A 23924-nucleotide genomic window follows, 5' to 3' on the forward strand; every position below is an offset into this window, starting at 1 on the left:
TAAATAGTCAAAATGTAATGGCTTTAGAAAATAACAAAACACACTTCAAATATCATGATTTTTTTTTCTATTACCAAAAGCCAGGCGACATTCAGAACATTACTATTTCTATTAAGTTTACCTGAGGAAATATTGACAATTTCTTTAACAATGGCATCCTGGGCTTCTTCATATTCTGTTTTATTTTTGGTATACTCTTCATTTAAAGAAGTCAATTTGCTGCAAATCAAGGTAATAGTTTTATTAAAATTATTAAAATGTGTACTAGAAGCAATGTGTACTACATGAAACATATCCAAAGTATCCTATGAAACATCAAAACAATAATTAAAATGGAAATACAAGTGGAAAACGGACAACTCCTTAGGGACAAATGTGGTTAGAATTCAATTTATTAACGTTCTTTTATGCTGTTTGGAATAGCGCAATGGCACAATTCCTGCTATAACTATATTCCCCTGAGTAAAAATGTGACCTGTGCCCTTATTACAAAATATTTAAATGGAATCCTTATTTAAGATTGAAGTCGGCCAAGCGTGGTGGCTCACACCTGTAATCCCAGCACTTTGGGAGGCTGAGGCAGGTGGATCACCCGAGGTCGGGAGTTCGAAACTAGCCTGACCAACATGGAGAAACCCCGTCTCTGCTAAAAATACAAAAATTAGCCAGGCATGGTAGTGCGTGCCTGTAATCCCAGCTACTCAGGAGGCTGAGGCAGGAGAATCGCTTGAACCCAGGAGACGGAAGTTACGGTGAACCAAGAACATGCCATTGCATTCCAGCCTGGGCCACAAGAGGGAAACTCCGTCTCAGAGAAAGAAAAAAAAAATTAAAGCCATTACCCCTTTTAAAACACAAACATAGGCAGGGTACCTGTAATCCCAGCACTTTGGGAGGCCAAGGTAGGTGGATCACCTGAGGTCGGGAGTTTGAGACCAGCCTGACCAACATGGAGAAAACCCATCTCTACTAAAAATACAAAATTAGTCAGGTGTGGTGGCGCATGCCTGTAATCCCAGCTACTTGGGAGGCTAAGGCAGGAGAATCACTTGAACCCAGGAGGTTGTGGTAAGCTGAAATAGTGCCATTGCATTACAGCCTGGGCAACAGGAGCAAAACTCTGTCTCAAAAAAAAAAAAAAAAAAAAAAAAAAAAAGAAAGCAAAGAAAAAACAAAAAAACCCACAAACAAACACACAAACAGTATTTCTCATTACTGTAGCATAAATATCTTTCAATACTAAAAGTTTTCAAAATAAGAAAAATGGGTTTTGTTTTGGTTTTTTGAGACGTAGTCTGACTCTGTTGCCCAGGCTGGAGTTCAGTGGTATGATTGACTCACTGCAACCTCTGCTTCCCGGGTTCAAGCGATTCTCATGCCTCGGACTCCAAAGTAGCTAAGATTACAAGCATGTGCCACCACATCCGACTAATTTTTATATTTTTTAGTAGAGATGGCGTTTCACCATGTTAGCCAGGCTGGTCTCAAACTCTTGACCTTAAGTGATCCACCCGCCTCGGTCTCCCAAAGTGTTGGAATTATAGGCGTAAGCCACCATACACAGCCAGGAAAATGTCTTGAAACTAAATCTTGTTGAGCAATTTGAAGAGAAAATTAAAATTAGAGGTTGAGCCGGGCACAACGTCTGTAATCCTGTAATCGCAGCACTTTCGGAGGCCAAGGCAGGTGGATTGCTTGAGCCCAGGAGTTCAAGACCAGTCTGAGCAACATGGGGAAATCCTGTCTCTATTAAAAATACAAAGTAGTGGGGCACACCTGTAGTCCCAGCTATTTGGGAGGCTGAGGTGGGAGGATGGCTTGAGCCCAGGAGGTGGAGGTTGCAGTGGGCCGAAATTGTGCCACTGCACTCCAGCCTGAGCGACAAAGCCAAACCCTTCACCAAAAAAAAAAAAAAAAAAAAAAGAAAGAAAAAGAAAAAAAGAAAACAAAAAATAGAGGTTGACATAAAAAATAAGGAAGATGAGAATACGAAAAAAATATTAATTGGAATCAAGAAGGGAATGAAACTAAGAACAAAAAGAGGTGATGTAAAGGAGAAAGAAAGGAGAGAAGTAATTATCAGCAATGGGAGAAAATCAGTTCATCAAGATGATAATTGTGGCCTTGATGGAATCACTCAATGGCACAGCAGACATGTATAGCTCAAGAACAGTACAGGGGCAAGTAGCAGCACAGACTACTATGAAACAGGCAAAAAAAAAAAAAAAAAGAATTAAAGAAATGCATGAGGGAAAGACATTATAAAAGTGAGACCACTGTGTAAAGGGACAAGTTGCAAAATATAAAAGCAGAGGCAGGCAGGGACCAGATTCTACAGGTCATAACCTAGTGAGTGACTTTTTCACTTTTGGCATCATGTGGCCATTCAGTCCAATCTTTTTTCATATGTTATAACTAACCCACAAAAAACTTGAAGATGATTAGAACACCCCAAAAGTTGTATCTTATACAAGCTAAAATATATACATTTCTTGAACCAGGAGGATTCTAGTGTGCTGGAAAAACAACACACCTAGATTTGGCAACAGAAGATCTAAGTTTAGGCACCCACCAGCACTAGCCGTCTAACTGAGGAAAAGCGAAGTCTTAGCTTCTTCATCTATAAAATGAGAAATATACATATCTGCTTTATTGAGAGTTACGAGGAACAAACTAATTACTAGGGTGTCTGAACACCTAGAATGTCTGCATATAATAGACACTCAAAGTACTTGTTAAATAAACAGATGACGGGGATCATATATATATAAGCTACCTGTAAAGTTCTGGGAAAATTCAGGAGGGGAAGGAGTAGTTTCCAGAACAGTACAAAAGGAGAAGGGCTTTAGCCTCCCCCTACCATAAGTCACGGAAGATTTTAAATATAATTTAAAATTTTTTAAATTAATTTAAAATAATTTTTTTTACTTAGCAATAATTTGCTTCACGGACTTCCTGAGATTAGTCAGAAAAATGGCAGGAAAAAACTGTTAAGATTTGTTTCAACATGAAACAAGATTAAAAAAAAAAAAGCTAGAATCTAGTGAATGGCCTCATATTTCCCTAAACTAATTTAAACACCCAACTGAAATACCAGAATAATTTTTTTAACTTGATAAATGATAGCAGTTTTCTTACAAAAAATAAACATGTGGGTCAGGCACATTGGCTCACACCTGTAATCTCAGCACTTCTGGAAGCTGAGGCAGGTGGATCACTCGAGGCCAGGAGTTCGAGACCAGCCTGTCCAACATGGTGAGAACCTATCGCTACCAAAAATAAAAAAAAGGAACCAGGTGTGGTGGTGCAGGCCTATAATCCCAGCTACTCAGGAAGCTGAAGCATGAGAATCGCTTGAATCCGGGAGGTGGAGGTTGCAGTGAGTCAAGACTGCATGCCACTGCACTCCAGCCTGGGCGACACAGCAAGACTCCGTCTCAGAGGAAAAAGAAAAAAAAAAAAAGATAAAAGAAACATGAAAATAAAGCTGAGATATAAGCGGGAACTAGCTCTAATAGATATGGTAACACAGAATAAGTGATAAAATATATTTTGCATAGACAAAAGAATGATGAGACAAGGTAAAAGTAGACTCTTTAAAACAGACCCAAAGTACCACTTCAGTCAGTGGGGAACAGATGGATTATTTAACAAATAGTATTGGGACAGCTGACTGCTATTTGGAAGAAAGCTTGACTCTTACCTGATGACTACATTAGTAAAACTTCCTTCCTATCATAGAACATTCACATCATGTTAGAGCATTCAGGGAATTAATAAAGGGTTAAAAATATAATAATGACTTGCAAACCTGTTGGTAAATTTAACACCGTTCTTCTGGATATCTACAGTACTAAAGTTTTTATTGTTACGAAGGACTTTTTCTTCCTTACAGGTTACACGAAAGTAATATCCAAACTGTGCACTGGAATCCAGTTTAATCTGTTTGCCAGGGTCCAAGCCTTGATAATCAAGAAGAAAAGAAAAGAAAAAGTATTCCATAAATACCTACAGCCATTTTTCAGTGTAACTCTAAAATTATTTAAATAGTGAAAAACATATTGTTATTATATGACAACACAATTATTATCTAACCAGAAAAGATTCAAATACTACTTACTTGAAAACTACATAAATTATGGATATCTACTTATAAAATTCTCAACTCCCTTATGAATGTTAGTTTCTGACTTGAAAGCTGCTTTCTGGGTAAACCTATCCAAGGCTGCAGAACACCAGCACTGGGCAACACATTTGCCCCAGTTATGAGCACATGAAGATGGATTAAGGTATAACCCCACCCTTGTGGAGTTATGCATGAGAATTATTTTCTTAACCAAAGTTATTTCTTTGGAACTAATATAGAGTATAATTAATGTGACCAAATACAATTTCCAAACAAAAACTTGAGACTCTGACAATGAAACTCTAGGAAAACTAGTGCACATATTTTCTGTTAAGCACAGGAAACTTCACAAACCAAATGATCTGATTGATATGTGAACGGAAAATAAATCTCGGAACCCCAAAAACATTAAGCCGAGGGAAAAGTCAAGCTGGGAACTATGTCAGACAAACCTGCCTCTCATCTTATTCCTAAATAAGACAGCAACAAAGATTAAAAAGCTACATACCTCCCTCACAGTTTGCCCACAAGGAAATTCCTTGTGAGCCTCCAGATGTTCACTCTCAAACAACTCTGTCGAATTTCACCCTAGCAATGTAAACTGAGAGCTTATCTTCACAGGTGAGGGACAGAAAGTCATCCCTCTGCTCACCTGACACAAATGCATTTCTGATTGCTTCCTCTGCCCTATTGTTTATGTAAAAATGCAGATTCACTGAGCCAGACTATTCAGTGAAAGTCAATCAAGGACTCAAAATAATGCAACCTTTTGTCTCTTATCTACTTATTACCTGAAAGCCCCTTGCTTCGAGTTGTCCTGCCTTTCCGGTTAGAACCAATGTACATCTTACACATGTTGACTGATGTCTCATGTCTCCCTAAAATGTATAAAAGCAAGCTGTACCCTAACCACCTTGCACACGTTGCACACGTGTCATCAGAAACTTGTGAGACTATATCATGGATGTGTTGTTAACCTTGGCAAAATAAACTTTCTAAATTGGTTGACACCTGTCTCGGGTATTTTGGGTTCACAATCAGCTAGACTTTCTGCATCAAGAATTTCTGGGTTTTTATAAATATGTTCCCTCTTCATAATTTCATTAACCAATATGATCTCTAGACCGCAAACTAAGAGAGAGGGAGAGCGTATTTACAAATGTACTTGCTGAAGTGTGGCCATCAAATGTTAGTAGTAGCAAACAACTAAAGACAGACCTCGCTTGACCAGTGAGGAAAGGGAAAGTAGAGACCCATCCAGAAATAAAATTGGACTGATCTGAACAAAGGAACCTCTCAAAACATTCAAAGGGAAAGAGTAGTTCCACAATGAAAGACTGCAAACAATCAGTGATCAAAATTTCAAAACAAAGGACCATGTTCATGAGTATGTAATGTAGTTTGCTTATATATGCATTTCACTGCAGTGTTAACAACAGCAACATCACTAAACATGAAAGACAATGGTATTTATAGAATACTGTTTATTTAACACATGTAAACCGAGGCTGCCATGAGGATCACAACTTTATTTAAAATGAGGCCCACATCCTCAAAGTGTAATGGCATTTCTGATGACACGTAGGTCTAAGAATTAAAGCAATGAATCCAACATGTTAATGCTACAGTAGAATGTGGTGAAAACCAAAGAAATTAAATAATTTGTGAAGAGCTTCAGAAAAAGTTTCCCAGCTGAAACTAGAACTCGTGTTTCCCAACTCCCAGCCTAATGCTTCTTATACTACAGTTACAGTGTTTCTGTCTCAATTTGAGTGCTATTTATGTTGTTTTCAACATACTTTTTAATAAAACAAATTTACTTAATTTTAAATGAAATTAAACTTAATTTATACCGCAAAAAACAAGTTTTTGCCATTAATTTTCTAATTAGCACTCAATAAAATAGATCAAAAAATAGGCAATAATTTAATGTATACTATGGTGCATTCTTTTTTTTTCCTTTTTTAAAGACAAGGTGTCACTCTCACTCTGTCCCTCAGGCTGGATGGAATACAGTGGTACTATCATGGCTCACTGTAGCCTCAACCTCCCAAGCTAAAGCAATCCTCCCACCTCAGCCTCCTAAGTAGCTGGGACCACAGGTGTGCATCACCACACCCAGCAAATTTTTTTCCTCTTAATTTTTGGTAGAAATGTGGTCTATGTTGCACAGGCTAGCCTTGAACTCCTGGGCTGAAGTGATCCTCCTAAAGTATTGGGATTATAGGCATGAGCCACTTGTGCCTGGCCAATGATGCATTCTCTTTTCTTATTTTGAGACAGGATCTCACCCTGTCACCCAGGCTGAGTGCAGTAGTGCAATTATGGCTCACTGTAGCCTCGACCTTCCTGGCTCGAGTGATCCTCCCACTTCAGCCTCCTGAGTAGCTGGGACCACAGGTGCATGCCACCATGTCGGGCTAATTTTTGTATTTTTTGTAGAGTCAGGGTTTCATCATGTTGCCCAGGCTGATCTCGAACTCCTGGACTCAAGCAATCTGCTCATCTTGGTCTCTCTCAAAGTGTTAGGATTACTACAGGCGTGAGCCACCATGCCTAGTCCAATGATGCATTCTTAACAGGATTCTTCCCTCATAAAACCAATTATCAGCAGAAAAACTTCCAGCCAAACAAGTTAACATACAGTGAAACACAGAAATCTGAAGGTACTTTAACTTTCTATTAAGTCAAAAATTATTAAGGAAATACAAAATAACTTTAACTCCAGATACATAAACTCTCTGAGCCTTAATATCCTTAGCTATGAAATGAGGAAGGTGGACTTTAATGCAAAGGTTCTTAATTAGGGATCTAGTCCATGTTTGGACTCTCTACAGAAACTATTTGCAAATTTTTTACGTATGTAGGTATGGGCATCAGATTATCCGGAAATTTATTACTGCTTAAATACACTGTTTATTCTGGATTTCTAAACTTCTTTGTACTGAGCACCTTACACATGTTTGATGAAAATTCAGAGGAGAAAAAAGTGTGAACCCATAGGGAATTAATAAGCTGGTATGGAAGACAGACTTTTTCCAAAAATTGGCATTAATGAAGTGCTTGGAAACCCCAAAACCAAATCAATGCACTACTCCTAGGAGAATCGGGCTTGGTGATCCTCCTAGGAGTATCCTGTTACCAGTGGAGCTGACATTTAAAATAGGGCTTGTTTAAATTACATCACACAAGGGCCCGTTGGGTGATTCTGTTTGACAAGAATGTGGAGTCATCATCTTGGGGACAGGAAACTTATAAAATAATTCTGGCATCAATACAGACAGACACTGTATAGACAAAAGAATTATTCCAACCTCCAATGACCCATTCTTACCAAGATCTCTGGCTGCACTTATTAATGTTGACTGCATCTTCTTTTCCAAGTCATTCATTATTTCTCTTAATTCACTGAGATTAGGATCAAATGAAGGTTTTACAAGGAATTCATGGTTTTCCACCTGCAAACAGAACAAAGTGACAAAATCCTATAAATAATCGGTAAAGACAGAAATTATAAAGCAAATATTTCCTCCCACTTAAATTTTACTGTTTTCAGTTAAATAATTTGCTATCCATAAGTTATTCAGTCACAACTATTAAGGAGTTTCTATTTATTGATATGGAAAATTCTGTTCATTAGGACTTCAGAGTTCTATATGTACAAAAACAATTCATATGAAACAGATACAGTGCTGATGATGTATATGTCCCTAACAGTATTCTACATTTTATTTATATTTTTCCTAAACATTTAAAATGTTCTCCCTAAATATTACTAAGTAATGTTCAATGTGCAGAACTTGTAACAGTTGTATGTTGCCCAAACCAAGGATATACCCTAGAAATCTCAAAAAGTTCTAAGAAACGAAAGAATTTTATTTCTTAAAAGTTCATCAAAATCTCACAATTTAAAAACATACTTGTAAGTACTTTGTTTCACTAAATTCTTACCAGTAATAACAGCAAGAAACCACAACGAAAAATAGATATCATTTACAATAGCAAAATACATAAAATACTCAGAAACAAAGTCTTGATTATATAGGACCTTTATAAAGATAATTGCCTATTGGAAGATTTAAAAAGAAAAATATAAATGTTAAATTCAACTGATTAAAAAACTACAAGAATTGGACCGGCGCCACGGCTCATGCCTGTAATCCCAGCACTCTGGGAGGCCAAGGCAGGTAGATCACTTGAGGTCAGGAGTTTGAGACCAGCCTGGTCAACATGGTGAAACCCCATCTCTACTGAAAATACAAAATTAGCTGGGCATAGCAGTGTGCACCTGTAGTCCCAGCTACTCGGGAGGCTGAGACAGGAGAATCACTCAAACATAGGAGGCGTAGATTGCAGTGAGCCAAGATCGTGCCACTGCACTCCAGCCTGGGTGACACAGTGTGACTCAGTTAAAGAAAGACAGAAAGACAGACAGAAAGAAAGAGGTAAACTATGAAAAGAGAAAACTAGATCTAATATTAATAAGCTATGTATTTCCACAGATTGTCCAATAGGAATTCTTTTTTGAAACCAAACAACTAAAATTTACATGAAATTGTGAAAGAACATCTAAAAAAAGAATGAAGTGTATCCTTACTAGGCATTACAATTAAGCAGACAATTATGTATAGAAGCTTAATATAACAGAGTGAGTCCGTTCTCTTGATTTAAATTATTCAATAAATGAGGTTGAGAGAAATTGTTCCTAATTACTATCCACTTAGAGAGTACACTTTCACATACCAGAAGCAAACTATGCAAGGAATAAGGAATTAAAATCAAATTACAGAAAGCTAGCAAAAAAGAGAATATACATAAAATAACTTTCTCAATTTAAACCAACCAAAAGAAATTCAATATAATATTAAAATTTAAAATTTTGGCCAGGCTCGGTGGCTCACGCCTGTAATCCCAGCACTTTGGGAGACCAAGGCGGGCAGATCACAAGGTCAGGAGATCAACACCATCCTGGCTAACACGGTTGTCTCTACTAAAAATACAAAAACTTAGGCGTGGCGGCGGGCCTGTAATCCCAGCTACTAGGGAGACTGAGGCAGAAGACTCTCTTGAACCTGGGAAGCAGAGGCTGCAGTGAGCCAAGATCGCGCCACTGCACTCCAGCCTGGGTGACAGAGTGAGACTTCATCTCACACACACACACACACACACAAAAAAATCAAATTAAATTTAAAAGTAAATAAAATCCAGTTATAAGCTTTATTTTGCTTAAACTTATGGTTAAAAAAACCTCACAAAAAAATGAAAAAATAGATACCATATTAAAAAGTGTTTTAAAACGTACTCTGACATAGCTCTCTTACAATGAGACAAAATGTAAGGCAAAAAAGCATTATTAATTAAGGATAGAGTCCCTAAAGAATAATGAAGATTCAATTCACCACAAAAAACAACAGCTCTGTGCCTCACATATTAACCAAAAACAGAACTAGATGGAGAAACCCACATCTTTCTCAGTAACCCAGCAGATCAAAAATTAGCGAGCACATGTAGACAATGAAATGAAAAAACAATCCCAAAAGTAGAGTACACATCAAATTTTAAATACATGGGGAACTTTTATGAAACGGATACACACCAAGCCTGGACATTTAAAAATATACTTCTAAATAATTAACAAACCAAAGAACAAATGATAATTGAAATAAAATACTTGGAGTTGAGTAAGAAATTATAGCTCTCTAAACTCACACTTGTAATCCTACAACTTTGGGAAGCCAAGACAGGAGGATTGCTTGAGCCCAGGAGTTCAAGGCCAGCTGGGTCAACATAGCAAAAACCCTGTCTCTGCTAAAAAATAAAAAAAATTAGCCAGGTGTGGTGGCACACGCCTATAACCTCAGGTACTCAGGAGGCTGAGGTGGGAGGATCACTGGAGCCCAGGAATTCAAGGCCTGCAATGAGCTATGATCAAACCACTGCACTCCAGCCTCGGCAACAGAGCAGGATCCTGTTAATCAATCAATAAATTAATAATTAATGTGGTATGTCCATAAGGGAATACTATTCAGCTATAGGAGGAGATATGATCTGGGTATGTGCCCCCACCCAAATGTCACGTTGAATTGGAATTGGAATCCCCAGTGTTGGAGGTGGAGCCTGGTGAGAGGTGACTGGATCATGAGGGTGGTTTCCCCTGGGTACTCTTCTCATGATAGTGACTGACTTGTCCTGAGATCTAGTTATTTAAAAGTGTGTAGCACCTCCCCCCTCTCTCTCTTGCTCCTGCCCATCGTGTAAGACATACACTACAAAAGAACTACTCTTGATCACCATAGACTCTTAAATCACTGGAGATGGCACCTTGATTTGGGTATGCATAACAAACCTTACTAAAACAACCCTTATCTTCCATTAGTTTGCCCAATATATTAACCTTCCCACAATTTACCACCCCTCAAAGCTCAAACCTCTTTTCTTCAATCTTGTTGGCTCTCCACAATTTATTATCTGACATGGTTTGGCTGTGTCCCCACCCAAATCTCATCTTGAGTTGTAGCTCCCATAATCCCCGTGTGGCATGGGAGGGACCGGGTAGGAGGTAATCGAATCATGGCGGCAGGTTTTTTATTTTTATCATCTCTACAAATAATTTAAAAATCAAGGCCGGGTGCGGTGGCTCAAGCCTGTAATCCCAGCACTTTGGGAGGCCGAGATGGGCAGATCACAAGGTCAGGAGATCGAGACCATCCTGGCTAACACGGTGAAACCCCATCTCTACTAAAAAAATACAAAAAAAAAAATAGCCGGGCGAGGTGGCGGGCGCCTGTAGTCCCAGCTACTCGGGAGGCTGAGGCAGGAGGATGGCGTAAACCCGGGAGGCGGAGCTTGCAGTGAGCTGAGATCCAGCCACTGCACTCCAGCCTGGGTGACAGCGAGACTCCGTCTCAAAAAAATAAAAATAAATAAAAATAAATAAATAAATAAATAAAAATCAGCCAGGTGTGGTGGTGCACATCTATGGTTCCAACTACTTGGGAGGCTGAAGTGGGAGGATCACTTGAGCCCAGATTCAACGCTGCAGTGAACCATGATCTCCAGCCTGGGTGACAGAATAAAACTGTGTCTCATTTTTTTTTTTTTTTTTGAGATGGAGTCTCGCTCTATCACCCAGGCTGGAGTGCGGTGGCGCGATCTCCACTCACTGCAAGCTCCGCCTCCCAGGTTCACGCCATTCTCCTGCCTCAGCCTCCCGTGTAGCTGGGACTACAGGCACCCGCCACCACGCCCGGCTAATTTTTGTATTTTTAGTAGAGACAGGGTTTCACCGTGTTAGTCAGGATGGTCTCAATCTCCTGACCTCGTGATCCGCCCATCTCGGCCTCCCAAAGTGCTGGGATTACAGGCGTGAGCCACCGCGCCCAGCCTCATTTTTTAAAAAGGGTGTGGGGGCAGGGACACGGTGGCTTACACATGCAATCCCAGCACTTTGGGAGGCTGAGGTGGGCTGATCACCTGAGGTTGGAAGTTTGAGACCAGCCTGACCAACATGGAGAAACCCCATCTCTACTAAAAATACGAAATTAGCCGGGTGTGGTGGCACATTCCTGTAATTCCAGCTACTTGAGAGGCTGAGGCAGGAGAACTGCTTGAACCCAGGAGGAGGAGGTTGAGGTGCATTAAGATAGCGCCCTTGCACTCCAGCCTGGGCAAAAAGTGTGAAACTCCATCTCAAAAAAAAAAAAAAAAAAAAAAAGGAATGCAAAGAATCTAACCACTAGCAAACCAAACGGTTACCCTAATATGAATAATGCAAGCATATATTCCTGCATGACCATTTTAACAGGGAATTCAACTTAGAAAAATTTCAAAATACTATTTTTAAAGTCTTGCAAATTAAAAACACTATATTCAGGCCGGGCATGGTGGCTCACACCTGTAATCCCAGCACATGAGAGGCTGAGGCAGATGGATCACCTGAGGTCAGGAGATCAAGACCAGCCTGGCCAACATGGTGAAACTCTGTCTCTACTAAAAATACAAAAATTAGCTGGGTTTGGTGGCAGGCGCCTATAATCCCAGCTACTCGGGAGGCTGAGGCAGGAGAATCGCTTGAACCCAGGAGGCAGAGGTTGCAGTGAGTCAAGATCACGCCATTGCATGTCAGCCTGGGGACAAGAGTCAGACTTCATCTCAGGGGGGAAAAAAAAAACCCACTATATTCAATGGGCTCACCATAGTAAACTGGTAAACTTGTTCATATAAACAAATTTTTAACAGATTCAAAACAAAGCATTACCATGTCATAAACTGTGCTTTAAAATTCACTTTCATGTAAGGATATTTTCAACTATTTCACAAACTGTTCTCACTTTACATATAGTTATCGCTCAAAATTGTTAAAGACATGAGATATAGATCACTTAAACCCTAAATGTTCTCAATTAACAAGAAATTTTAGAAGTAAATAGTATTTAGAGTCCTTGTTAACTTTTTAGTCATATTCAACAACTATTTAGGAGATGCATACATATTCTAACCTCCTCCTGCAAGAACTCTCTACATGGAAAAGAAATAGAAGTGGCCCAGCAAGGTGGCTTATATCTGAAATCCCAGCATTTTGGGAGGCTAAGACCGAGGCAGGAGGATAGCTTGAGGCCAGAGTTCTGAGACCAGTTTGGGCAACACGGTGAGAGCTCATGTCTATAAAAAAGTTTTTTAAAAAGTAGCCAGGCGTGGTGGTACACAGCTGTATTTACAGCTACTAAGGCTAAGGCAGGAGGATTACTTGAACCCAGAAGTTTGAGGGGTTAGTGAACTATGACAGTGTCACTGCACTTAAGCCTGGGTAACACAGGGAGACCCAGTCTCAAAAGAAAAACAAGAAAACAAACAAAATGAAAGTTTTCTTGTGTGTCTTATGTTTACCTCTAACTTCTCTTTCCTTTTCCAGTGACTATAATTTTCCTTCTCTTTGAAAATAAAATGCAGTTGCATTTATGAAATTATTCATTTATGAGATTGTCTTTAACCAGGACAGTTATGTCCAATATTCATTTCCTCTGCTAATCTGTATTTCATCCACTGAAACAGTTGCTATTTTTTAAAAAAATCCTTTTCCCATCTGTCACTTCATCTTATGTCCACTGTCTACAAAGGTGCTACAATTAGATACTAAAAAGAAAAATCTACACACTTTCTTAATGTGGCCTTTGTTTTTTAAAAATATCTACTGCTTAAATTAAAAAGTATATTGCATACCTGATCCATATCTAAAGTTGTTTCTATCATTTCCTGAAACTTGGAGAAATCAGAACGAAGATCAGTAAGAGGAGTCACAAAAACTGCCAACAATAATTTCTGGTGTTTTCCTAAAAGAAAGTAGTAAAACAAACAAATAAAAAGATCTCATTTTTACAAAATACAAATCATAAAAATGTGACTGAGATAAACAAGCATCATTTGATCCAAAAGGTACAAATAGTACAGTAGGTCTCCAAAGTTACTATTTACTCAGGTGTTTTAATTCCAATTGTTCAGTACTCAAGTTATTTTATAGAAAGGGAAATGTTGTAGCACTCAAAGCTTCCCACTAATAATACATTACCTCCCTTGTCTGTAAACCCAACAAGTAATACAGATGTAGAAACATGACATTAATTATGACTAAATGAATTTCATTTCTTAAAGATTTAATAACCCTAAGTCATTAAAATAAAACCTCTAGTTTACATCAGATTCCTAATTTCCATTAATAACAGTGTTCCAATTAACAGATTAAATCAAGCCAAGTTTTTACACAATGGAACTGTACTTGATGGTATTTAAGGGTACATGATAGGGAGGCCGGGCATGGTGGCTCATGCCTATAATCCCAGCACTTTCGGAGGCTGAGGCGGGCAGATCACTTGAGCTCAGGAGTTTGAGACCAGCCTGACCAACAAGGTGAAACCTCATCTCTGCTAAAAATACAAAAATTAGCCTGGTGTGGTAACACAGGCTTACAGTCCCAGCTACTCGGGAGGTTGAAGCAGGAGAATTGTTTGAACGCAGGAGGTGGAGGCTGCAGTTAGCCCAAGATCACACTACTGCTCTCCAGCCTGGGCAACAGAACGAGATTCTATCTCAAAAAAAAAAAAGAGTACAGGCTGGGGAATCATGTATGAAGAAGTAAGTGAAGCAATGGAGTATATACTGTAAAAAAGTAGGCAGGACTAGAGATCCCAGCTCTGCTACCCATTGGCTCTCCTATCTGGAGCATGATACTTTGAACCTCATTTTCCCTTTTTGTGCAAAGGAACAATAATAGCTACCCAGAAATAATAAATGAGGTAACTATACACCATACTTATACAGTCCTTGACACTTAACAGAAGCTCAACAACAGTTACTTTGTATTACTACTGGTATAACGCAAGGATTTTTTTTTAATCGCCAATAAATTCCCTTAGAAGAGTTCTGCAAGTGATATCTAATACACTGCATTTCACTCCAAAGCAACAGTTCCCCAACTTCTCCAGAAATTTTAGCAGCTATTGAGAAACCGATGAAAAACTACTATGAAGTCGGCAAAATTGTTTTAAGAATTCATGTTTTATTATTAATCACAACAGCATCTATACATATTTAGAAAATATGTACATACGTGTGAAGCACTATTTAGACAGAATAAAAACAACACTTTGCCCACACAATGTCTGCTGTGCTACAATGCATAGTTCTTTATTCCAAATTAGCTCATGCACTATTGGTAAATAAGGGAATTGTGGCAGCAAAATTCAGAGGTGGCATTGGTTTATGAATGATTTTTTTTCCAGCCCATTAATGTTTTAAAAGGATCAAGGTTAAGCTCTCACACAATTAAGAGTAAGCCTTAGCAGTGAAGACCTCAGAGTAGTTGGCTTAACAGCCACTGTACTTTCCACTCACTATATTATGTGGGAAAGCTCAAGGGTACAAAACATTTGCCAGTGTTTTCGAAAAAGAAAAAAAAAAAAAAAAACGAATTCAATTTCATACCATGGTTCAGATTTTTAATTCTGACGAAACTAGCCTCTACTAGAAGCAAATGCCCTCAAGGACCTACATCTCAAAGGAGAAAACAACAGCCACAGATCTAAGGCTTCAAAGAGTTGGCTAATGCTGGTGCTTGGGTGCAAATGCCAGGAAGGCCACAGTTTTTATTAGTTTGTTATGCTTCTGTTAGAAGTGGTTTTTAAAAATTCATGTATTTTCAGGTCTGCTTCAACCCTGTTTTTTCTATAAGCTGTTATTTTTCTAGCACATGACTGAAGAAGGTTTTCCAAGAATCCATACTGCATAAATATCTGTATGAACTTCAGAACCTATGTCACCCTCAACATGTCCTCTGGCTCCTCAAGCACATGAGCCCACTTTGCTGCAGCCCTTCTCAGTTTATAAACTTCCTTATGAGTTCTCCTGCTCCCTTATCCTCCAAGCTTTCACTAGCACCTTAAATTCCTTCCCTTCCTTGTAACTTGTACCAAACCCCAGTTGCCAATTTCCAACTAGATTTTGTAAAGCTACGTTCTCCACCAGTCATCACAGGCTAGAAAGCCCTATACAAGCTATTCTGAGGTCTTAACCAAAGGACTCCTGGTATTCATAGCAGTACATAAACAAAGAAGAAAATTCTAGTTTTATTTCCTCTAGGCTCTAGCTGAAATTTAGCATTTGCTTTCATTATTAATGTAGGCAATAAGCCATGGCAGTATTACCAGTACCTGTTACTAATTAAATCACCAGCTATATTTTCATATCATATTAGTTTTGAGATATTTTAAAGCATCATTTAACCTCACTCTTACTTCAGAAGTAAAGCAGTAGGCTTTCTGTCAGGTATTTTTCAATGCATTAATAAAAAGGACATCCTTACATCAAGACTTTGTTTCATATTTTGATAAGTATATTTCAATACAATTGGTTTCCTTTGTAACTCTGCGTTTTATTTTATGTATTTAAAAACACTACTAATGGGCTTCATTAGTAGCCAAGGTCCACAGCACAAAAAAAAGTTAAAAATCTCAGACAGGCCTCTGGTCTCAACTCCTACCAACCTCGGTCATAATTCTCTACCTCTATGCTTGACCACTTTAGGTTTCCTTCGCTCCTGCAACAAAGTAAGACCACATCAGCCTTACGTCCTTGCACTGGCTGATCCCACTAGCCTCCCCTCCTCCCTCAATTTTTTTTTTTTTTTAAGATGAGGTCTCACTCTAGCACCCTAGATGAAGTGCAGTGGCGCAATCATGGCTCACTGCAGCCTTGACCTCTCAGGCTCAGGCAATCCTCCAAGCTCAGCCTCCTGAGTAGCTGTACTACAGGTGCATTTCACCGCGCCTGAGTAATTTTTGTATTTTTTGTACAGATGAGATTTTGCCATGTTGCCCAGGTTGGTATCAAACTCCTGGGCTCAAGTGATCTGTCCACCTCCGCCTCCAGAAGTGCTGGGATTACAGGTATGAACCACCATGCCCGGACTCCTTCCTCTCTCCCCTCCAATTCTTAACAGCTGGCTCTGTTTTATGGTTCAAGTCTAACCTTAGATAGCAATTCCTTAAAGAGGCCTTCTTTGGCCACAGGATCTGTTGTCTCCCTGGCTCCTTGCCAAGTCACTGTATCACACCAATACATTATGCTTTCTTTATTGTACTTAATGCTATTTTAAATTCTTGCCCATTTATTTCCCTATTGTCTGTCTCCCTCCACTCTTTCACTATTATGGAAACTCTACAAAACAGGGACTTCATCTATCAGAACTCCTAAAAAATGTTTGGCACAAAGTAGCCAGTTGATATTTGTTGAATGAATGACTTTATGAAGGAAGGGAACAAGAAACTGGTAAGGTAACCAATTTATTTAGTAAGAATCTCAAAGATCACACAGTGAAATGATTTGTTAGCTTCTTAAGTGTATCAAAATGTAAAATGCTCAAATAATCAAGTAATTAAATAACTTTTGTTAGGAACTCCAGATTACTTGTCAGCAAGATTCACTTAAAACTCCGTGAAGATTTCATTTTCAAGAACACAACTGTGGCCTGTAATCCCAGCACTTTGGGAGGCCGAGATGGGCGGATCATGAGGTCAGGAGATCGAGACCATCCTGGCTAACATGGTGAAACCCCGTCTCTACTAAAAAATACAAAAAACTAGCCGGGCGACGTGGCGGGCGCCTGTAGTCCCAGCTACTCGGGAAGCTGAGGCAGGAGAATGGCGTGAACCCGGGAGGCGGAGCTTGCAGTGAGCTGAGATCCGGTCACTGCACTCCAGCCCGGGCGACAGAGCGAGACTCCGTCTCAAAAAAAAAAAAAAAAAAAAAAACACACAACTGTGTACCTCATGAACTACTGCAATGCTTAGGTCAATAAGCGTAAGTATTGGGAGGCATGGTGGCTCACGCCTGTAATCCCAACACTTTGGAAGGCTGAGGCAGGTGGATTATCTGAGGTCAGGAGTTTGAGGCCAGCCTGGCCAATGGGAAACTACTCACATATCTAATAAAAACACAAAAATAAGCCAGGCATGGTGGCATGTGCCTGAAATCTCAGCTACTCGGGAGGCTGAGGCAGGAGAACTGCTTGAACTCAGGGGGTGGCGGCTGCAGTGAGCTGAGATCGTGCTACTGCACTCCAGCCTGGGCAAGAGAGTGAGACTCCATCTCAAAAAAGCATAAGTATTAACATTTCTATAACAACCCTAAACATAAGCTAATCACTATTAAATCATCACTTACTATAATAAAAAAATGTAAAAAATATCAGGATAAATTGAAAGCCCATCAAGAATAAGTGATTCAGGCTGGGCGTGGTGGCTCATGCCTGTAATCCTGGCACTTTGGGAGGCTGAGGCGGGTGGATTGCTTGAGGTGAGGAGTTTGAGACTAGGCTGACCAACATGGTGAAATCCCATCTCTACTAAAAATACAAAAATTGAGCCAGGCATGGTGGTGCATGCCTGTAATCGCAGCTACTCGGGAGGCTGAGTCAAGAGAATCACTTGAACCCAGGAGGCAGAAGTTGCAGTGAGCTGAGACCATGCCACTACACTCCACCTTGGGTGACAGAGCAAGACTCTCTGTCTCAAAAAAAAAAAAAAAAAAAGAATGAGTGGTTTAGGTCAGGGCTCACACCTGCAATCCCAACACTTTGGGAGGCAAAGGCGGGGCGAATTGCTTGAGGTCAGCAGTTCAAGACAAGCCTGGCCAACATAGTAAAACCCTGTCTCTACTAAAAATACAAAAAGTAGCCAGGCATGGTGGTGGGCACCTGTAATCCCAGCTACTCAGGAGGCTGAGGCAGGAGAAATCACTTGAACCTGGGAGGCAGAGGTTGCAGTGAGGCGAGATTGCACCATTGCACTCCAGCCTGGGCAACACAGTGAGATACTGCCTCAAAAAAATAAAGAATAAGTGGTTTAGGCCAAGCATGGTAACTCACGCCTGTAATCCTAGCACTTTGGGAAGCTGAGGCAGGAGGATCACCTGAGTCCAGGAGTTCAAGACCAGCCTGGACAACATGGCAAGACCCCCTCTCAGGGGGAAGTAAAAAAAAAAAAAAAGAGTAAGTGGGCTGGGTGCAGTGGCTTACACCTGTAATCCCAGCAGTTTGGGAGGCCGAGGCGGGCGGATCACGAGGTCAGGAGATCAAGACCATCCTGGCTAACACAGTGAAACACTGTCTCTACTAAAAATACAAAAAATTAGCCGGGCGTGCTGGCAGGCACCTGTAGTCCCAGCTACTCAGGAGGCTAAGGTAGGAGAATGGCGTGAATCCGGGAGGCAGAGCTTGCAGTGAACCAAGATTGTGCCATTGCACTCCAGCCTGGGTGACAGAGTGAGACTCCATTTCAAAAAAAAAAAAAAAAAAAAAAGAGTAAGTGGTTCACTAAGATACACTCCTGTAGAACTTACCTGTGGAGAAAAGGAAAGAGAGGGAAAGAGAGAAAAAGAGAGAGAGACAGAAAGAAAGAGACAGACAGAGACAGAAAGAGACAGAGATACACTGATACACTTCCGGCCAGACACCATGACTCATGCCTATAATCCCAGCACTTTGGGAAGCCTAGGCAGGTGGATCACTTGAGATCACGAGTTTGAGACCAGCCTGGCCAACATGGCAAAACCCTATCTCTACTAAAAATACAAAAAAAATTAGCCAAGTGTGGTGACATACACCTAAAATCCAAGAAGTCTGGGATTATGTTAAATGACCAAACCTAAGAATAACTGGCTTTCTGGAGGAAGAAGGGAAATCTAGAAGTATGGAAAACATATCTGGGGGAATAATCGAGGAAAACCTCCCAAGCCTTGCTAGAGACCTAGACATCCAAATACAAGAAGCTCAAAGAACACCTGGGAAATTCATTACAAAAAGATCATCACCTAGGTACATTGTCATCAGGTTATCCAAAGTTAAGATGAAGGAAAGAATCTTAGGAGCTGTGAGGCAAAAGCAACAGGTAACCTATAAAGAAAAACCTATCAGATCAACAGCAGATTTCTCAGCAGAAACCCTACAAACCAGAGGAATTAGGGTCCTATCTTCAGCCTCCTCAAACAAAACAATTATCAACCAAGAATTTTGTATCCAGGGAAACTAAGCTTCATAAATGAAAGAAAGGTCACACCTCAAGGAACTAGAGAAACAAGAACAAACCAAACCCAAACCCAGCCGAAGAAAGGAAATAACCAAGATCAGACCAGAACTAAATGAAACTGAAACAAACAAAAAAAATTCAAAAGATAAATGAAACAAAAAGCTGGTTATTTGAAAAGATAAATAAAAAGACCATTAGCAAGATTAACCAAGAAAATAAGAGAGAAAATCCAAATAAGCTCAAATCGGAAACAAAACAGGAGCTATTACAACTGAAACCACAGAAATACAAAAGATCATTCAAGGTTACTATGAACACCTTTACACACATAAACTAGAAAACCTAGAGGAGGTGGATAAATTCCTGGAAAGATACAACCCTCCTGGCTTTAATCAGGAAGAATTAGCCTGAGCAGAGCAACAACAAGCAGCAAGATAAAAATGGTAATTTAAAAATTACCAACAAAAAAAAGTCCAGGACCAGACAGATTCACAGCAGAATTCTACCAGACATTCAAAGAATTGGCACCAACACTATTGACACTATTCCACAAGATAGAGAAAGAGGGAACCCTCCTGAAATCATTCTATGAAGCCAGTATCACCCTAATACCAAAACCAAGAAAGGACATGATCAAAAAACTACAGACCAATATTCCTGATGAACATAGATGCCAAAATCTTTAACAAAATACTAGCTAATCGAATCCAACAACATATCAAAAAGATAATGCATCATGATCAAGTGGGTTTTATACCAGGGACATAGGAATGGTTTAACATACCCAAGTCAGTAAATGTGATACATCACATAAACAGAATTAAAAACAAAAATCACATGATCATCTCAACAGGTTCAGAAAAAGCATTGGACAAAATCCAGCATCTCTTTAGCATTAAAACTCTCAGCAAAATCAGCATACAAGGAACACACCTCAATGTAATAAAAGCCATCTTGACAAACCCACAGCCAACAATATTGAATAGGGAAAAGTTGAAAGCATTCCCTCTAAGAAGTGGAATAAGATAAGGATGCCTGCTCTCACCACTCCTCTTCAACATAGTACTGGAAGTCCTAGCCAGAGCAATCAGACAAGAAAAAGAAATAAAGGACATCCAAATCAGTAAAGAGGAAGTCAAACTGTCACTGTATGCTGGTGATATGATTGTTTACCTAGAAAACCCTAAAAACTCCTCCAGAAAGCTCCTAGAACTGATAAAAGAATTCAGCAAAGTTTCTGCATACAAAATTAATGTACACAAATCAGTAGCTCTTCTATACACCAACAGTGACCAAGCTGAGAATCAAATCAAGAACTCAACCCCTTTTACAATATTTGCAATAGTTACAATAGTTGCAAAAAAAATAAGATACTTAGGAAATACCTAACCAAGGAGTTGAAAGACCTCTACAAGGAAAACTACAAAACACTGCTGAAAGAAATTACAGATGACACAAACAAATGGAAACACATCCCATGCTCATGGATGGGTAGAATTAATACTGTGAAAATAACCACACTGCCAAAAGCAACCTACAAATTCAACACCATTCCCATTAAAATACCACCAAAGAATTAGAAAAACCAATTCTAAAACTCATACGGAACAAAAAAACAGTCCGCATACCAAAGCAAGACTAAGAAAAAAGAACAAATCTGAAGGCATCAAATTATCTGATTTCAAACTATAAGGCCGCCAAACACAGCATGGTACTGGTATAAAAATAGGCACATAGACCAGTGGAACAGAATAGACTCCAGAAATAAACCCAAATACTTACAGTCAACTGATATTTGACAAAGCAAAAACATAAAGTGAGGAAAGAACACCCTATCCAACAAATGGTGTTGGGATCATTGGCAAGCCACATGTAGGAGAAAGAAACTGGATCCTCATCTCTCACCTTATACAAAAATCAACTCAAGATGGGTCAAGTACTTAAATCTAAGAACCTGAAACTATAAAGATTCTAGAAGATAACAATTGGAAAAATCCTTCTAGACACTGCCTTAGGCAAGGACTTCATGACGAAGAACCCAAAAGCAAATGCAATAAAAACAAAAACTAGCTGGAACTTAATTAAACTAAAGAGCTTTTGCAGCTGGGCATGGTGGCTCACACCTGTAATCCCAACACTTTGGGGGGCCAAGGCGGGTGGATTACCTGAGGTCAGCAGTTCGAGACCAGCCTGGCCAACACGGTGAAAAAATACAAAAATTAGCCAGGCATGGTGGCACACACCTGTAATCCCAGCTACTTGGGAGCCTGAGGCAGGAGAACTGCTTGAGCCAAGGAGGCAGAGGTTGCAGTGAGCCAAGATCATGCCACTGCACTCCAGTCTGGCCGACAGAGCGAGACTCTGTCTCAAAGAAAAAAGGAACAGTCAGCAGAAGAAAACAGACAACCCACAGAGTGGGAGAAAATCTTCACAACCTATACATCTGACAAAGGACTAATATCCAGAATCTACAACGAGCTCAAACAAAACACCAAACAATCCCATCAAAAAGTAGGCTAAGGACATGAATAGACAATTCTCAAGAAAAGATATACAAATGGCCAACATAAAAAAATGCTCAACATCACTAACGATCAGGGAAATGCAAATCAAAACCACAATGCAATACCACCTCACTCCTGCAAGAATGGTCATAATCAAAAAATAAAAAAATAATAGATGTTGGCGTGGATGCAGTGAACAGGGAACACTTCTACACTGCTGGTGGGAATGTAAACCAGCACAACCACTAAGGAAAACAGTGTGGAGACTCCTTAAAGAACTAAAAGTAGAACTACCAGTTGATCCAGCAATCCCACTACTGGGTATCTACCCAGGGGAAAAGATACCATTATACAAAAAAAGACACTTGCACACGCATGTTTATAGCAGCAAAATTCACAATTGCAAAAACTTGGAACCAACCCAAATGCCCATGAATCAACAAGTGGATAAAGAAACTGTGATACTACTCAGCCATAAAAAGGAATGGATTGGCCAGGCTCAGTGGCTCACGCCTGTAATCCTAGCAATTTGGGAGGCCGAGGCAGGTGGATCACAAGGTCAGGAGTTCAACACCAGCCTAGCCAACATGGTAAAACCCCATCTCTACTAAAAATACAAAAATTAGCCAGGCGTGGTGGTGGGCACCTGTAATCCCAGCTACTCAGGAGGCTGAGGCAAGAGAATGGCTTGAACTCAGGAGGAGAAGGTTGCAGTGAGCCAAGATGGCATCACTGCACTCCAGCCTAGGAAACAGAGCAAGACTCCATCTCAAAAAAAAAAAATTAACACTGGTTACTCTGCTGGAGTTAAACTGGGAGTTGACTTCTTTTTACATTATTACCTTTATAATTAAAAGAAAAAACATGGGCCGGGCGCGGTGGCTCAAGCCTGTAATCCCAGCACTTTGGGAGGCCGAGACAGGCGGATCACGAGGTCAGGAGATCGAGACCATCCTGGCTAACCTGGTGAAACCCCGTCTCTACTAAAAAATACAAAAAACTAGCCAGGCGTGGTGGCGGGCGCCTGTAGTCCCAGCTACTCGGGAGGCTGAGGCAGGAGAATGGCGTAAACCCGGGAGGCGGAGCTTGCAGTGAGCTGAGATCCGGCCACTGCACTCCAGCTGGGCGACAGAGGGAGACTCTGTCTCAAAAAAAAAGAGAAAAAGAAAAAACATGGAGTCAGGAGCTGTGGCTCACACCATAATCCCAGCACTTTGGGAGGCCAAGGCAGGTGGATCCCTTCAGGCCAGGACTTTGAGACCAGCCTGGCCAACATGGTGAAACTCTGTCTGTACTGAAAATACAAAAATTAGCTGGGCATTGAGGCACGGACCTGTAATTCCAGCTATTCGGGAGGCTGAGGCACGAGAATCATCTGAACCCAGAGACCAAGGTTGTAGTGAGCCGAGACTGCACCACTGTACTTTAGCCTGGGTGACAGAGCAAAACTCTTGTCTCAAAAATAAAATAAAATAAAAAAATATAGAAGCTAAACAATGGGTACACATGGACATACAGAGAGAATTAACAGATACTGGGAACTCCCAAAGGGCAGAGGCAGAGAGAGGGATGAGAAGTGAAAAATTACCACCTACTGGGTACAATGTTCATGAGCACAATAGAAGTACAAAGCTCACCATTACACAATATATCCATGGCACAAACCTGCACATATACCCCGAATCTATAAAAATAAAATAATAAGGCCAGGAGCAGTGG

At 40.1% G+C, this 23924-nt stretch overlaps 1 protein-coding gene across 1 annotated transcript in view; it reads right to left on the bottom strand.

The window, feature by feature from the left end:
- The window catches only part of MSH2 (mutS homolog 2), a 76068-nt gene that overhangs the window by 14609 nt on the left and 37535 nt on the right, over positions 1–23924 (bottom strand). Inside the window, exons 8-11 of the mRNA XM_010364293.2 lie at positions 13346–13455; positions 7461–7584; positions 3812–3962; positions 122–219 (exon numbers count right to left, since the gene is read on the bottom strand). Of these exons, the coding sequence (XP_010362595.1) occupies positions 122–219; positions 3812–3962; positions 7461–7584; positions 13346–13455 (483 nt within the window). The remainder of the gene's footprint in view (positions 1–121; positions 220–3811; positions 3963–7460; positions 7585–13345; positions 13456–23924) is intronic.

This window comes from Rhinopithecus roxellana, chromosome 17 (assembly GCF_007565055.1).
Source record: "Rhinopithecus roxellana isolate Shanxi Qingling chromosome 17, ASM756505v1, whole genome shotgun sequence".
Lineage (NCBI taxonomy): Eukaryota > Metazoa > Chordata > Mammalia > Primates > Cercopithecidae > Rhinopithecus > Rhinopithecus roxellana.